This window comes from Prinia subflava, chromosome 2 (genome assembly GCF_021018805.1).
Source record: "Prinia subflava isolate CZ2003 ecotype Zambia chromosome 2, Cam_Psub_1.2, whole genome shotgun sequence".
Lineage (NCBI taxonomy): Eukaryota > Metazoa > Chordata > Aves > Passeriformes > Cisticolidae > Prinia > Prinia subflava.
Window position 1 is genome coordinate 66,225,466 of NC_086248.1, and position 17,909 is coordinate 66,243,374.

Genomic DNA, 17,909 nt, shown 5'->3' on the forward strand with positions numbered 1-17,909 from the left:
AAATATTTTTATGAATGTATATATTTATCTTTTTTCCCAGAGCCTGCGGTAGAGAAACCTGAAAAATATGTTGAGATCGCTAGCCTATTTTTTAAATACAAATTGAACATTATCACAATACCAACAGACACGTAAGTATATCATGTAGTTTCAGCATTAGCACTGGGAAAGGGCAATGGCTTATCTTTACTTGTGTCACAGGGAGAAACTGCTCAGATCATGTCTGAAGCACATCAGGACAAAGCACTCTGTTGATTCATTGGTGTCACATAATTAATCAGCTATCAGTGAACTGTACATTTAGGATCCATATCAGCTCTCCAACAGCTAAATTTGCATACTAGACGCTTACAAAATGTTAATAAACACCTAAAAACTTTTGAACACCTTCCTGTAGCTAATCCCAAGAAGTTCTAATCAGGCACACGGACTCATACATACACAATTATGCTCTGTCTTTGAGGCTTACAAACACCTCCTGCGTTGGGAGTGCAGCACACACTTCCTCTTGGAGATGCGAGTCTCTGGGCGTAGCTGCTCCTCCCTACAATCTGCTCACGTCTGCACTGCTGAGAAAGCTTCCCAGGAGGTGGACATTACACATAGGGGTCCCCACTTGTCACACCCAGTACAGACGGTCCCCCAGGCAGATGAACACTTCTCAGGGCTACTGACATTGGAGGACAGGGAGTGCTGTCAGGCAAAGACAGGTTGCCACATTTTCTACCCAGTGGAAACAAAGATGTAGAATTTTTGATAGATTACTTCTGCCAGAAATACAAATATTCTTTGATGTCTTTCAAATTTTTCCTCAAAATACTGATCTTTTTTTTAATTCTAACACATAACAATTGACTAGCCGGTCAGTATTTTTATGGGCATCACAAGTTTGATATGGAGCACTTAATGTATGAATAAAAGAGGCTGGTCTCTGTTCATGATAGTTGTTACAACAAATCAGAGAGTGCAGGTGAAGAAGATCATGGTCAAATCACAGCTTTATATAAATGCTTTGTGTAAAAGACTGTTTGAAAGTCCTACAAACCCTTGAAAACCAAAGACTTTGGTTATGTCTTATATTATATTGTTATATACATGACTTCTAGTCAATATTCCATCCTCAGCATAATACTTGTTCCCTGACAAGAAAAGAAAGATTACCATAAAGTGTATCAGAGCCGTGGTTTTTTTCCTAGGACACACTGCATAATGTACTTCTGTCAGGTTTCAGCCTGTGATGTGAACGTTCAGACAAGTTATAGAATGATTAATCCTGTCTCTTTTATTCTGACTGAGCTTCTGTCATGGCGCATTGAATGTATCTTATACCCAGTGTACACCAAAAGGTTTACAGAATTTTGGAGGATACGTCTTTTCTTGAAATTGAGTCCAACAGGTTGCAAATTGTTTGAGAACTGTATTTTTTTAGGGTGTGTACACCTTATGTTGTGTACCTCTCTAAACAAAATGACTAAATTATGATGATGAAAAGGTTCTACCTTTTCATCATCATAATTGGATGGACTGATAATAAACCAGTTAGGTATTTTTAATTTTTTTGAACTGTAGCATTTGTCCATGGAAGACGGGACCTTGGAATATTCTGATAATGTAATGGTTTTGCTGACGCAGTTGCATTTTGTTAGTTAAAAGTACTTTAATTACAGCTTGTTTTCAAACAGTAGGAGTAGAAATACATTATAATGCTCTAAGCAATTAACAGGCTATCAAAGTAATGATTGATTGATAATGAAGATGTTGAAGTATTTGCATTTTAACAGATTTTATATTGCTTTTTCATATTTGATAGATTGCTTCATGGTCAGCTTGCCCCATTTGGGGAAAGATAGTTTATTTAATGTGCTAAGTTTCCATGACAATTAGCTAATTTAACCTTTGTGATTTAATTAACAGGTAGTAGCCAAAAATATATAGCAGGTGTTAACATTTCATTAAAGTAATATAGCTGTGTAAATAAGATAAGGGACTTAGGCAGTTGGGACTGAAAGTTTTTAATCTCTTTCTTTTCTTCTAATAAATTATTTTGAAGCACTAAAAGGCAAGATAATTGTCACTGTTACTGGAAAAGATCTTCATCTTTCATTGTTTCAGTCCTTAAAAAGAGGGTTAGATAACACATGCTTAGATTTTAATTTGTTCTTTATTGCTGTAATAGCACAATTACACACATAAGTCTAATTAGCATGTATGCAAAATTGTTTTGGTCTTATTCGTCTAGTTCTTCACTAACGAGCAAAGTGTTACTTATATTTCCTTCAGTTTTTTCTCCTGCCTCCAATGAAGTCAGCAACAGTTCTTTTGCTAGTACCAGAACAGGCCTGCACCTTTTTCCTTGGTTATCCTGTGTTTTAGTGGTCTGGTAGCTATGGAGACCCATTTTGAGGGAAAAGACAAAAAGTATTCTGACACAAAACATTTATTTTTTGTCTTACCTCCATACAAGTAGTATTTTTTTCTTGTCTAGGGGCCATACTAATTTATTAACTTCTGACATTATAATCTAGTTTTCAGCTGGCTTGGGTTTTGCTTTTTTGAGGGTTAGTTAAGAGGTCTTTCTGTTGTAGGTTTGTGTGTAGTGCCAAGCCAGTAATGACTAGAAATACGTGAAGATATGGATTCTATACTGCCCTAGGAATCTTTCAAAATAAAGGAGACACTAATTATTTTGACAAAATTCTGTTAAAAATAGTTATAAAGACTGTTATTTGAAAGAAAATGTATAGATTAAAGTGTTTGCATTCTCTTTTTATTATTTAGCCGCTTTCCACAGTCTACCCTCAAAAAAGGATTTCATTCTATATCCCATCTCACTACTGTTATTGAAACTGATGAAAATGAAAGTGACAGTAATGGAGATATGAATCAAAATGGGAGACACTCAAATCCAGATTATTCTCAGGTAATAATATTTCTATTTTATAACTTGACCTAGTTTTATATTACAAAAGATAGTGAAACACAAAATAGAAACTATTTAATTCTGAAACATATGTTTTCGAAGACATTTCAGAAAGCTTTTTACCTTGCTATTTAACTAACTTCCCTACCCTTTCCACTTTATAGTTATACTGATGTGTATTGGGTGAGAAATCTTTCTTAATACCTTTTCCTTTAACTTTATTTTTTATGATTTTCCCTCAGATTATAAAAGTTCTATTGCTGACACTGTCTTGGTTTTGTTCTTTAAAATCCTTTTGATGGGAGTATCTTAAGATCATCTGCAGTGTTTTAAATAAATCTTAGTTTATATTATGATTGGTTTATTTCAGCTATAGTGCAAGGTGTACCTAGGCATAGAAAAATGTAAACTTTATTAACACATGCTGTAAAATGGCATCCTCATTTAGGACTGAATGCAAGGACTTATGGCTAGATCCATAAAAAGAGGTAAGGCTTCACTGCTCAGTTAGTCTGCTCTTAAATTTCAGAAGCTCTGCATTCTGAAGGAATCCTCAGCTATGATTTAGACCCCCAGGCCTCCTGTGCAACTCTGTGAGGGAGTGACATTCCTCCAAACAGGTTTACTGGATGCAGCACTGATTGTACATTGTCTCAAACCATCCAAGTCAACACTAGTTACTAAGTAGAAGTCTCTACTGGAATTTTCCAAGATAGCTAAGATTAATCTTACCTAATTTAATAAAACATTACTATGATGACTTTGGGAAGCTGTAATTACTGATTTTTTTAATACTTTTTTTTCTCTTTTCTGTTTTTAAATTGGAATGTCTATATGCTACCAAAGTATGCTTTTAGATAAATCTTTAACAAAATGCTCCTTCTAATTTTGAAATCTAGCATGCTTAACAGAGACAAAATCATATGTTCAAAGAATGTCTGAACAATACATGAAATACTAAAAATATTTCATATAGGAAAATAATTGGCATCATAGAGAAATAAAGACTTAAATACACACATAAAAACAAACAGAGCTCCACTGAAGTTATTTCATTTGCTTGACACCTGTAAAGAAACTCAATGTGGCAGTGCCAGCATCTCTTCAATTTCACTCTTACTGCAGCAAACACTATTCAGAAGACCATTTGATAGCATTTCTCTTTTGACTTTAAATTTTTAAATGAATGGGAAGTAATTTTCTGTGTAATTTTTGGAGTGTCTATTTCCTCTGCAGAGTACATTAATACCGTTTTTATATTTCAGATCTATATGTATACTTTCTGTTTAGGTAATGTACATGTGTGGATATTATTAGTGGATTTAATGATTCTAAAATAAGGCAATTCTGCAGTGAAGAAGAATACAATAGAATATATCTATGACCTGTGCTTATGTGATGTATTTAGTTAGTCAGTATTTTGTGTACATTTTATCAGCAATAGCCTGATTAGTTCTTCCATAGTACTTAACCTTTAAAAGTATTTTTAATAATGGCATCATACAAAAATCATTACAAAAAGCAGCAGGATAAAAGGAGCTGTAAGTATGTCTTGGTTTGGGAGAAATTTGGAAGGAAATTGCTGAATGGGTTCTTCCTAGAAAGAAAATTCAAGCTGCCCCTCCTCCTCACCGGTTCAGGAAAGATTTCCTTCGAGAAAAGTGGAAAAACCTGTTTATTTAACAAACAAAGTATGCACAAACATTAAAAAAAAAAAATAAAAATAATATTGAACAATAAACCCTCTTGCTGTTCTGAAGAGATGGCAAATTGAGAAAGTCCTTGTCATGGGGTGTAGCTCAGCTCGCTCAGTCTCTTATCAGGCTCTCCCATACTGGAAAATGCCGCATCCCAGGCCCCGGTAGGCCACAGCGTGAGCATCTGATATTTTTTCAAAATTTTGAGGCCAAAACAAATTTGAACAGTTCCAAATAAATCTGCCAAAACTACAGTCCAAAATATTCTGATTCAGTGAACTAAAAAACTAACTCAAACAAAACAAAGCTCTTTCTCACTGTCTGTGCTCCAAACAACATGCACCAAAAGAAAGCATGCAACAGAACAAGTGCAATTTCTGCAAACTATGCTCTTCTCCCCCACCCCTTCACTCTCAGAACCAATCTTAAAATGCAAAACTTGATATACAACATAAACAGAACAGGCAATTAGAAATACAAGCATTGTAAAATCACCCCCAAACAAAGTGGCATCATATAACATATAATATTTATTGTTTTCATTACTTCAGTCTCTAGGTGTACAAATACAGATTTGGCTAATTGCCAAGTAATAGACATCTGTGTGCTGGAAACATCAAAGGAGTGTGAAACCTCCCTTAGATTTTTCTCTCTTAGTCCAAGAGTGATTTAGAAGGCTGATTTATCACAGTGGGACACACAGTCAAAGAGAGACAAGGGAGAGTATGAAAATACATGAGAGAGACACTGGTAAAACTGGAATGGTTGGAAGAAGACATGAATGTGATGTAGTCTGAGGGCAATCTGATTCAGATGTGAAATGTAAGAAGTTATGAGCAGCTAATTGACTTGTACATGAACTTTGCTTTTGCCTCAATTTAAATGTCAGCTGAAAAATGCTATGCCTGTTAATAGCTAAAGTATGCAAGTAGGACTTCATTTTTGCAAGACTGGAAAAGAAAATGGTTTTTAACTTGGAGAGAAATCTTTTTTTTCACATATTAAATCTTTTCATCAACAAAATTATGTGGATACCTCTGGCAAATTTATAAAGGAAGAGCTTGCTTTTTATAGTTTTAAAACTTGACATAATAATATATACTTGTTAAAAAACAAGTCAATTAGTGATTAAAAAGGTAAACACTGGAAAAGAAACTTTGGAATCCCAAATTCGCTATATTATTGCTAATTTTTACAGTTTTGTGTTGCAATATACTGAATGTGAAACTGTGTGATTGCTAGTCAGAAGACATCTGCTTTAAAGCCTTTGATACAGATTTGGTAAATCTTTGGGATACAGCAGTTTTATGCTTTAAGCTGTCTGAAATTCAGTCAGCTGCTGTGCCAGATGCTCGACAAGTTTAAATTGGCATATTTCAATTCACTTTAATGTAAACTGCATGAAGTAACATTACTGAATATCTGATTCACTGTTCCTGAGATCTGTTGTCACAGAAACAGAGACTAGGGATACACGAAAGACAAAATTCTAGGAGCTAGATGTACCTTCTTTGATAAATATGAAGTTGAAAGACATGGCATTATCCCTCATGTCCTCAAAGTATCGATGCCAAAAAATGGAAATGCTTCATTATTGAATTTTTTCAAACTTTGTGGAGTTTTTGTTTTGTTGGGGTTGGGTTGGGTTTGGGAGTTTTTTTGTTTGTTTGTTTTTGCTCTGACTTTCCTACTCACTGATTTGACTGTCTTGGAAGCATTTGGATTTGCATTAGGAAAAAATATTTTTAAATATTTAATTTTGGTAGTTAAATTGATCTTGAATCACTGTTTTTAAGAAAATGCATTTTGTCAATTTTTTGTTTAAAAACTCAATAACATAGGGCCAAATTCTTAAATGGAGAGTCTCTCTTTTATTCTTGTTCAATAAGAAGTTAAGTAATTTATAAGTGTAGGGCACATTGAAATACATGTGAAAGTATTTTGTGGCCAGGAAAAAATCAAAACCGTCACCATATATAAATTGCACAGTCTTGCAGCTTTATGCAACAGTAATTTTGTAAAATGCTTCTGAGAAAAAGATTGTCCTGGAGTAGTGTTTCCTTTTAGATCTGCCATTCAAAAGCCTACTTGAATATTCTTCATCGGGACGAATTTTTCGATAGAAATTATCTCCTATTCTATTGAGAATAAAGCTCTATGTGTTCTGTTTGAGGAAATCCAAAGCCAGAAAATCAGAATCTGTTTACCATCAGTATGTCCAATGGCTACTAGATATTTTAATATACTGACCCAATTGCTATGTTCATACATCTTTAGCAGATCACTCTCTTTGTGACTCCTTCAGTGTCAAGCTCCCTGGCAATGCTAATTTCTAGAGCAAAAGTATTAGTCTCCATTCTTTCCCAGTGACTCAAATACAAAAATTTGTTCTTTAATATTCATGTTTCCTTCATGTTTCTTACTTCAGTCTGTCCATTCTGTATGCAAACTCAGTCTTATCTTCTCATGTGCAACTGATACTAGTTTATTTAACTTCATGTTCTGTTGTGTGCTCTCTTCATGTTCCCCATAACCATTACCGACTGTTGTGTCATAATAAGCTTTTTCTTCTTTTCACTCCAATACTTATTGTGTGGTATTTCATGAGTGCATAAGTGCTGTGAATTGGTATTGAGTCACCAGCAGAGCTGGGTAGGAAATTAAAAAAAAAAAAAATCTATTTTCTTTACAAATTTTATCATTTTTAAAATTACTTCACCCTGCATAAAATGGAAATTCCCTGCTTATAATTTTCAGGGGAAAATGACACATGACATATGAAGCACATGAATTATAAGAGGGATTTGAGAAGAGGCATTTAGACATTTGTGATATTGAGACACTTTTATGGGCCCACAATATCTACTTGTACATACATTTTGTGCACATACAGCTTCAACCATAGAGTCTGAAGAAAAGAGATGCCAAATTGGTAATCCAGTATTTTAAAGCTATTTCTATATCTCAGTTTGTGCACAGCTTTGCATATTTTTTTTGTAACTTTGCCTTTTTTCAAAATCTACCTCTGTTAAATCACAGCTAAAATGAGAACTGATATTCCATTTAGTGAACACAGTGACTGAGGAATAAAAAATAACGTGCAAATGGCTGTAGATGCAAAACCCTTTGATGATATAACTCTCAGGTCAACATCAAACTTTGAAATTTAATACAGGTTTAGATCTTAAGAAATATTTTGGTCATCTTGATCATTTTGAAGGAATTGAAATTGATTTTTTTATCTTAAAAATAGAGTATCTGAAACTTTATTCCTTCATCTGCAGTTATATTCAGACAGCTTATTTTTTGAAGAAGACTTCTGTTTTTCGCAGAAATACTGGTGTATTAAGTTTTGCCATGCATCATTTCTAGAATAGAAAAGGCTACTCTTTTTACAAGAATATCAGATAAATTTTAAAATATATTATTTAGTAGATTTGAATAAAATAGAAATATAGCTAATTTTAGGAGGCTGAAAAATATGAACGAGTCCTTGAACATAACAAGATAGCTATAAATTTATGAATTACCATTATTTTTACAAATATGCATTAATGATTATGAAACATAAAAGATAATAAATCATATTTTTATGTTATCTATGGAATTTTAATTTAGATTGCCATTCACTGAAGGAGGAACAATAAGAATTTCTACCAGAATCTGTGTGCATGATTCCATGTTCACAGCTGGATCTAAGTATTATTTAATTTATTTCTTTATAAGATACTGCAGCAGCAGAGCTGACTTCTCAGGCAATGTGTGCTCATTAAGAAGGAAAAATGCCTTTATTTTCTATTTCTGTGCCAATGTCTTAGGCACAGTACATGAGGGAGAAGAGAAGAATGAGAACTTTCTTGACAGTCCAGTTGTCTCCAAGTCAGTGAAGATTAGGTAGATAACACATCCTGTACCATTGAAAAAGCAGACAGCTTTTGACTGTGTTATGTTTGTGCTCCAAAAACGGAGTAAATGAGCCTATGGAAGTCTCTCCACAGCTGTGGTTAGATGGTTTCACAGCTCAGACTGTATGAAGTTACTAAGCATCCAGATTTTCCAGGGTACATTCTCCTTCTATACTAGAAATTCTGTTCATGCAGTTTTTGAGGATTTTCTGTATCTCTCCAGGCTTTCCTGCTGCCAACTGTTAGTATGGAAAAATCAGCTCTATATAAAGCTACCTCATGTCCATACTAGAAGCATGCAGCATATGTACTGTCCATGAACAGTATATTGGGCAGAAAGTGCTAGACTTGTACAGATGTTGCAGTCTCCAAGGCCTATACAGATCTCATACTTTTTATACTTTGGACATGCCCAGGATTTCTGAGAAGAAACGCGATAAATTGTATAGCTGATTTGTATCTGTTTGGTAAATCCTGTGACTCCTACAAGAAGTTTGGCAACATTGGAATCTTGAAAGTTGTAGGCTCCCATGGAGAACTATGACAGCCTTTGTGCATGTGTACCATCAAAATCACAATTTAAAGGGAAGAGATAGTCCATGTGATTTTTCAGACTCATATGTTGAGACATGACTCTTAATGTGACATGACAAGTGATCACAGCTTGACTTGTTCTGACCAGTTGTGTGTACAGAATTCTGGAAACAGGAGCTGAGGTACATAGATATTTGCAAGATCCTATAGTATCCTTTTCAGCTCATAGAATAACAAGAAATTAATCTTTAAGAACATTTTAAAACGCAATAGATTTCAATTACTAAATTCTTAACCCAAGTGTTAACAATTTCAACAGTGTCTTAATTTTTCTCTTAATTGCTCTTAATATTAGATCTGTCCCCAGCTTTGACTCATGAACATTAAAAAAAACTCCACCATAAAACACTTGGAATAGAATTTCAGGTTTTTGCTGTGCAAAAATGGGACTTCCAAATTCCCATAGTAACCAATATTACAGTTAAATTATGTGTATTAAATTATTTGCTACTTCCAGTTTTGGGATAGAGACTCTTAAATCTGTAGTTTATTTGCTCAGCTATTTCCTTTGTTAATTCACAGAATATAAAATTTTGCCAGAAGGGAGATTCCTGAGCCTGTTCTCATGTCCTAAGCTCATAGAGATTCTGTAAAGTGCTGCAGGAAGACTTTTATTGGAGCTAGAAATTAAAGTACGAAGCCGTAAGGTTTTCCTCTAAGGAAGAATTCACAGGTCCCTTCACTTAGTGCATGCAAGGTAGTCTGTAATAGGAGGGTTGAGGCAGACCTGGGTTTCCACCACAGTCACCTTGTGCAAGATTTAGGTACTGTTGTGGTCTGCCATCCAGTCTAACTCAGACTGTCTAAATTATTTCAGTCTGCCCCTCAAAATATATTTCTTGTACTGATTGTACTGAAAAAGCATAAAAACTCCAAGTCAACACAGATCCCACAGCTCCTCTTGGAAATGCAGAACGGAAAATCATTCTGTGTGTCCAGCTGCTGGCCAGGTCAGTGCTACCAGCTTCAGTACATCTGCCTTGGCAATATGTACGTAGGTATTATGATGAAATTTGCTATGTTTATTTTTAATTTAAAAACCCAACCCAAACCCAAGATGATAACTTACCATCTTATTTCTTTTTCTCTGGAAGGTCTGCCCCAAAATCAGGTATTTTCTCTAACAAAATAATGCAAGATTATAATCACCATCATTACTTTTTCTTGTTTTGTTTTTTTACCATATAGGAAACCACTCCCTTGTTGCAACAAAATGCAGAAGTACCCAATAAAGGTATGTATGTGTAAAGTGTATAATTGGAGTTTTCCCATTCCCATGTTGTTTGGCGTCAGTGTTAATCTTTATGTACGTATATCAGCAGTTTTATTTTTTTATGGATGTTGGTTTTACAGGAGAAGATTTCAAAGAACTGGTAATAGCATGTATAATTGCATAGAGTAAAATCTTCGGTTTGGTGTTCAAATATGTTCAAACGCTTCTCATAAGATACTCTCCAAGAAAATATGGTGGATTTCATACACAGAGATCTTTTTTAAGAACTGAATTATAGTATTTTCTTCTTTTTTTCCCAAAAAATGGCAAAAAACCCAACCAAAAGCCAGCTTTCATTTTAGTGAATGTTCCTTTGAAATATGTTTGTTTTGCATCACTATTTGAAGAGTATTTCCTTTTTTTTCTAAATGAATATCTCATTTTTTTAATTACTTTGAATGTTTGAAGGATTTGATCAGAAAAATAAGAGGCTCTTAAAAATAGGAGCACTGTGGTTGTTTTACTGGAAGCCTAACACCCATGTTAACGTAAATTGAAAAGAAAGTCTGGATTTTTCAGCTTTCAGGTAGTTTTTCCACAGTTGAAGGAAAGGAAAAAGGCTTTTGGTGCCCTTCCATATATTGCATTTCTTTCAGTTCTTGAAAAATAGTTGCAAACTAATTTAGAGCCACACATTAGCTCTGTGTGTGTTGGTGATAATGAAATACTGCAAAGCACATTTAAATATAAATTATGTACGTTTCTAATATCTTTCTCATTTGTTATACCTTATGTTTGAATGTTACCTTATCTTTTTCCTCAGCAAGCATTCTGAATTAATAGCAGTTCAGTTCTTCTATTCTCAGTTGTTGAACTATTCTCAAAACTCCTTTTTGGGCCAGGTCAAATATTTTCAGTAACCATTTATATAATCTCAGAAAATAAATGCAGACAAAGTTACATTACAACCCAAAAAGTTACTCAGTGATTGCAAAATCTGTCTACATATGTCCATGTTTATATTTTGGTATGAATCTGACTTTAATTCTGATTTTCCTACAAGAAAAATCATGTCGTCTAGTTCAAATCTGTTTCTGTTTAAAAGTAGTTAAACTGATTTGTGTGACTAGCATCATTGGAGGTGCTAAGTACCAGAGGCAAGGCTAGGTCTTTGTGTCCTCCAAATTTCTCAGTATTTTTTTCTGTGGGTTGTAAAATACTGCTTCATTAGCCTTTCACTGAATAAGAGCTGTGGATAAGGGGATGTACTGTTCTTTATATAGATGAATATAGGTTTGCAGAACTAATGAGCTGATATTGAAGATTCTAGGACACAGTTCAGTGTGTGGTAGTTTATTGAGGCAGACTACTTAAGCAGTTGCAGATGCAAACCCTAAATTTCCAAATCGAGTTGCTTCAGTTACCATTTGAGCTCTTTAGGTTAGTGGGATAGCTTTTAAACTGTATACATAATAATTGATGTATGGATAATTTTCTTGTAATTTTAGGTTAATTTTTAAGATCTATACTGCTTTAACTTCTATATTGTCACTGTATTGGCTCTGTGTGTCTTATCTTTGCAGAAGAACAAGACAATATCAGTTTAGATGCAAAACAAATGTCAGAAAAGGCTGATACTGATATGAAGAGCCAGACAGGGACTAAATCAAAGGACGAAACAGCATCAGAAAAGATTTCAGTTTCCAGGGAAACGTGGATTACCTTTGAAGACTTCTGTGTTTGTTTCCAGTAAGGAATAGAGGGTTTGGGTTTTATTCCATACAATATACTGTATAACAATGACAAAATTCAAAACATGACTATATAAAAATTGTATATTCTTACCAGTTTTTCTTTGTATAGCTATCCTGCCTTTCAGAGTGGCTTCAAGGCTACTCTTCAGACGAGAGCACTGTCCCTGTTGACAGTGGGTCTGTAGCTGCAGCCCTTGGGTGTATCCTCCAGAATACAGTGGAGAACAACTACAGGCTCCATAAAGCAACATCAGACTGCAGCTTTTATGACCCATGAGGCACTGGGCAGACATTCTTCATCAACACAACACAATTCTAAAGAAAAAAAAATTGTTGAGGTCTTTTGCCATCAGCATAGCTTTGCTTGATCAACTAGATGTTTTGCCTCACTCCCTCTTCAATATAATTCCAAGGCATTTATGCCTCTGAAAACATAAAAAAAAGTTAGTGTACTTATAGCATCATGTCTTCAGCTTCTGCCTTTCAGATTTAAGGAGCCTGGTAAAATACATATCCTTCAGAGAATCTAAGATTGATGAGGGAAGTAATTTTATGAGAGAAAATTGACTCAGTTCTTTTCTTGTTTAAATGTATAACTGAGATTTCTTTGTGAAGCTTCTATTTTCACAAATAAATGTTTAAACTCTACTCACTCTCTAAAGGAATTGTCATGGGTTGGCACTGGCCAGATGTTAATGCACCCATGAATATGTTTTTTTTTTTCCCTAACAGCTACTGTGGGATGTGATCAGGAACAGAGCAGAGCAGGCTTAAATCTTGAAAACAAAAAAAAACCCCACCAAAACTTTATTACATTACATAAGAACAGGGACAGAAATACTCTTAAACACACACAGAGACAGAAATAAAAACTTCTTAGAACATTTCTTCTCCCAGTTTCTACCTCCCCACACATCACTCTTCACAGACCAACCTTTGGGTTTTAGATCAAACAATCACCACTCAAAAAAACAAACTAATCTTCAATTCAGCAAGGGAGAGAGGAGTCTCTCTCGCACCACAGACTGTTCCTCAGAAAACACGGGTCCACCCCTTATGTGTTCCCATGTCACCCATGGCACCGCCCGGAGAAGTCTGCCAGGGTGACACTCTCTTTTTCCTATGTCCAGCGCTCTCACCGCTGTCTCATAGGCCAAAACTACATACAGGGCTCTTTTAAGGATACTGCATGCCGAGCTCTCCCCTTTTCACCCAGGGGCCGGGGTTCCAGGAGCAGGTCTGCCATGAGGGCAGAGGGCACCACCTCACCCTCCCCCTCTCTTCTCTGCTCGCTCCACTCTTCAAGTGCCAGTCACTGTAGCAAAAGCAGGGGCAGCTGTATCTACCCAAAAATGCAGTTTATGTTCAAAAGAGACTCAAGTTCAGTCCATGGCTGACATTATGCAAGAAAAGTCCAGCTCCAAAGGCTACTCCTCTCATTCTTTTCCCATCAGGTTCCTTCCAATCGTGCTTTATCACCTTGGTCCCAGGCCGCTTCCTTCTCCTTTTTTCCAAAATCACCAGTCATGAGAATCAATGTCTAAGAAAAGTTTCTTTCTGCCAAGCAAGGGTTAACAGCTTCTATCTCCCAGCAGGGTACAGACACAGGCATTCCCAGGCTCCGCAAACCCCCAGTGGCTGGGCACCTTCTCCCGGAGTTTGGGGGAAAGAGGGGGTGAGCGCACACAGAAGGCACTTCCACAGTTTTCCACCCCTCCATCCTGGACGGGGCAGTTCAGTTCCAGTCCTGTCCCCTCTCTTCTCCCCCCCCGGGGCTCCGGCTTACCTGAGCCGACCACGTGTTTCCCCTCCCCTACCCAGCCTCGTGGCTGGGCAGAGAAAGGAGGCCTCACACGTCTCTCTGCTGAAACCGGGATCTGAAAAGAAGCCGAACCCCCTTGGGGGTCCTGCTTTTAACTCTTTGTGTCCTCAGAGGCGTGTCCAAACCTCTGAGTGACCAATCCAGGTGCCAGCAGAAAAGCTGATTACTGATTGGACTGCCCACATCCCCCTGGAAAAATTCACCTCCCCCGCAACCACGACAGGAATATATATTTTATATCAGCCAGCAGTACAGGAACTTTAGGAATAAAAGCCATAGATCACTTTAGGCCTTGTTAAGATTTCCATGCTACTTTTAGGTAGTCCTAGGTCCAGGAAGATAGGACATTCAGAAAAAAAAAGCATCACAAGCAGTTTAATTTCCTTTAAAAGTCTTGCTCACATACAGAGAATGTGAAATATGAACTTTCTGCCTTATTAGCCAAATGTTAAAGTGCTGCTGACCTTTTGTAGAGCAATATTAATATTAATTAAGGCAAAAAGCAGTTGTCAGTTTCTTATCTCTAAATGAGTGCGAGTTTATTTTCACAGTCAACTGATAAAGTAGCGGTTAACAGAGCACCTTGATTGACCTTTGAATAATTTGTCCCACAGAAGAAATTAGGCATCTAAGATTTTCATCTTATCTCTCTGTTCAGTTGAAAGCTTTTCCTTCTCTGTCATGCCTACCTCTCAGACATAGCGAAAAAAGAAGAATGTTCATAGTTCATATCAACTTTGAGAAGTGAGGAATATTTTAGTCATTGTAGGAATTGATATGTCAGCAGTAGATCAGGATCCCTGTGGAGTTTCTGAGTAATCAGAACATTGGTTTAGATCTAATTCCATCCTCAATTAAAGCTGAAGCCATTTATGTCTCCCTTGGTGAAACCAAAATCAGAAAAAATTGTTGCCAGAAACTATAAAGCTTTAAGAAGGTCTGCAAACAGCACAGAACTGAAAAAACTTTAATGAAGTGTATAAAACAGTCCTTCTTTCAGTTATACTTTGTATAAAACTTAATTACAATAATTTTCATGTGGATATAGAGGGTTTTGAGTAATATTTGCATATTACCATTTATAGACTGAAAATAAGTAAATTAGTGGCCTGACCTCCAATGGAAAAGTGTAGGAATGCATCAAATATATGGGTTAATTTCAGCTGCTTTCTCTGGAGGTTAATTTTATTCACCTTTATTATAGCTAAAAATGTTGAACCATTTTTGAGAAATAGCTTTGAGTCTGAATTCTGAAAGTAAAATTAATACCTTGTGCTATGAAATAGACATTTACCTAAACAATGTAATTTATAGTGATTATTTTCTTACAATCATATATATCTTATATTTAAATTTTATATTTTTCTCAGGAAGCTGTATGTTTTCCACAAGCCACATACATATGCTTATAATTATCAGAAGACAGGTTTTAAGGTAAATTACTGTATTGTGCATTTTTTTTCAGTCTTACATAATTAGATAATACATATATCCTGAAGGATATTGGTATATAGAACTGCTATTACTTAAAAATAATAATGCATTAAGATTACTGTAGTCAATACAAATCTATGTTTGCAAGCAAATATTCAGCATTATATATGTGTGTTTAAGAAAAGGAAAAATGCTGTGGAGTGCTACTGCACAATAACAAAAAAAAATGGCTTATGTAAAGAAAAATTATAGCAAATCAGATCTCCAACCACTCCTTATTTGAAACTTTGATTTAAAACTACCTTTTAACAATTTGATGTCCAAATTGAATTTAATGATGATTCAGGTACAATATCTGCTCTTCAATTCTCCTTCATCTTCCCCTGCCACCTAAAACCCAGATTGTGAGTATGTTTAGAATAACACTGCATTTTCCCTTTAAATGCAAAGTCCTTTTGCTATTTATAGCATGCTCTAGCAGGGATTTAGAAGTACTCTTTAGTTACATTCAAATAATGGAATTTCTCTAAACCTGCCATTAGTTCATATCATCAGAAGGTTATTCAACATGCTTGAATATCCTGACCCAGCTCTTATTTTATGGAGTATCTGGAGCTGAATTGTAGAGTACTAAAATGTAAACTTCAGATAGGAAGCTCAAGTAAAATCCTGTAGTGAGAAGGTTAACTACATGGATTATGCTCCACAATTGTAGTAAACCTGCAATTCCCCGCCTCTCTGTAATCACATCACAAGAAATTTTCCTAATGACTGTGTGATATACTTTCAGAAGCCATAATCAGCATGATTATGTAAGCCTGTGTGCTCTTGTGCCAAAAAAAACCCCTAACCCTTTGCTGTAAAACCATTCTAATTTCTATCATTGACAAAGATGACATATTTACAGTATTAGGTAAACTCTGTATCATGCTTATTATAAAATAACATTTTTATATTACAGTAGGATGATAAAAATACCAAAACAATTTAATTTATATAACTGGAATATCCAGGAAGACCTGTACTGTAACAGTTCTGAAAAAGAAGGTCGTTCACCATTAGATTTTGAAGAATTACTAAAACAATAGAATCATTCTATAGTTTCTAATATTGGTATATGAATAATGTATTAAAGTTGAGAGTGAAAGATTTTGCCCTCATAGAGTTTTGTACGAGAAAAACTTCTTTATAAGGAAGGATCACTCATATCTAGAAATTCAAAGAGTATTTATTTCTTTCAAGTTTTCAGTAATTATTTTGAGTCAGAAATTACAGCAAAAACCAAAATTTTTGGTCTTCTGTTAATTCTTTTTACCAGTACTGCATTTAGGTACATATGATCAGTATGATATAAAAGTAGAAATATTCTCATGCAAAAATAGTTCTGTTTCCTTTTATCTCTTAACTGAACACTGTTATACATGCAGCACAAGGGTCTGGGCTTAAATGACATGTCTGAAATTTGGAAGAGGTAGTGACAATTAATTGCTTACTTCCCGTACCATAGCTAAGATAACCATATCCAAAATCTTAGTCCTACTTGGTATGAGGCCAGTTGGACGGCATTCAGTGCAAATGAATGAACAAACATCCATTTTTCTTTGCAGTCTTCTGATGAGGAAGTCTTCTATTATTTACTTGTGGACAGTCTGATGCCCATCGAAATCCTGGTTAGCTTTTCTGCGTTAGTACACTGGGATGTTACTGAAGGTAAGGCCAACAGGCAAAAGTACATGTCAGTGTTGTGTTTCCCCATTCTTGAATATGTTTGTGCCATTGTGTTTGTCTGTTGTGTACTTGGGCACAGTTTGAGAGTTTAGCAACAGTTTGAAATAGTCAAATTGGTTTCAGGAAATACAATAATATTCAAGCAATACTTGGTCGTTATTTCATATTGATGATGAACATCTTCATGAAAGAATCCCTCCCTTTTCTGTTTATTATGATTTGCTGGAAGCTTTTCATCTGTATATTTCTGGAATGGATTTCCTTGTGTTTCTTAGAGTTTCTTTTCTACAGATTCCATTCTTACAAGCTACTTTATGCTTTAGCTGATATTAATGCACAAAAACAGCAATATAACCAAAGTATAGTTTGGAAATGATTTTTAAATTGGTACACAATAAGCTCTCGAGTATGTTTAAGTTGGCTTTTTCAAGACCTAACGACTTGAATGATTTAAATAATTAATCCCTTGTATCTCATGAGAAACATAGAATAGAACTCAGGAGAATTAAGGTATTTTATGGTAGTTGGCTTAGGTTGATCAGATATTTAAACACTTGACATGGATGTAATTTAATGCACCTGGAATGGATAAAAAGAGAGCTTGAAAAACCCCAAACTGACCATTCTGTTAAAATATTTAAACTATAAGCTGTAAGTGTAAATAAATATAATTTTTTATGGCTATTTGCTTCCTTTGCATGCAGACAGAAAGGATTTGTTTGAGTAGCCTTAAGTGACTTGGAAGATGCCTGAGGTATACATCCTAGTAACACATTTTATAACCATTCTTTTCTAGTAAATATTAGAAATAAGCCACATTTTGTACCACCAATGCATTTTAA

General features: G+C 35.2%; 1 protein-coding gene across 4 annotated transcripts in view; it reads left to right on the forward strand.

Annotated features, from left to right (window-relative positions):
* The window catches only part of ADGB (androglobin), a 104,380-nt gene that overhangs the window by 42,862 nt on the left and 43,609 nt on the right, over positions 1 to 17,909 (forward strand). For all 4 annotated transcript variants that reach the window (XM_063390338.1, XM_063390337.1, XM_063390339.1 and 1 more), the window contains 6 exons: positions 41 to 131; positions 2,779 to 2,920; positions 10,305 to 10,350; positions 11,913 to 12,078; positions 15,276 to 15,339; positions 16,947 to 17,049. In XM_063390338.1, the coding sequence (XP_063246408.1) occupies positions 41 to 131; positions 2,779 to 2,920; positions 10,305 to 10,350; positions 11,913 to 12,078; positions 15,276 to 15,339; positions 16,947 to 17,049 (612 nt within the window). The remainder of the gene's footprint in view (positions 1 to 40; positions 132 to 2,778; positions 2,921 to 10,304; positions 10,351 to 11,912; positions 12,079 to 15,275; positions 15,340 to 16,946; positions 17,050 to 17,909) is intronic.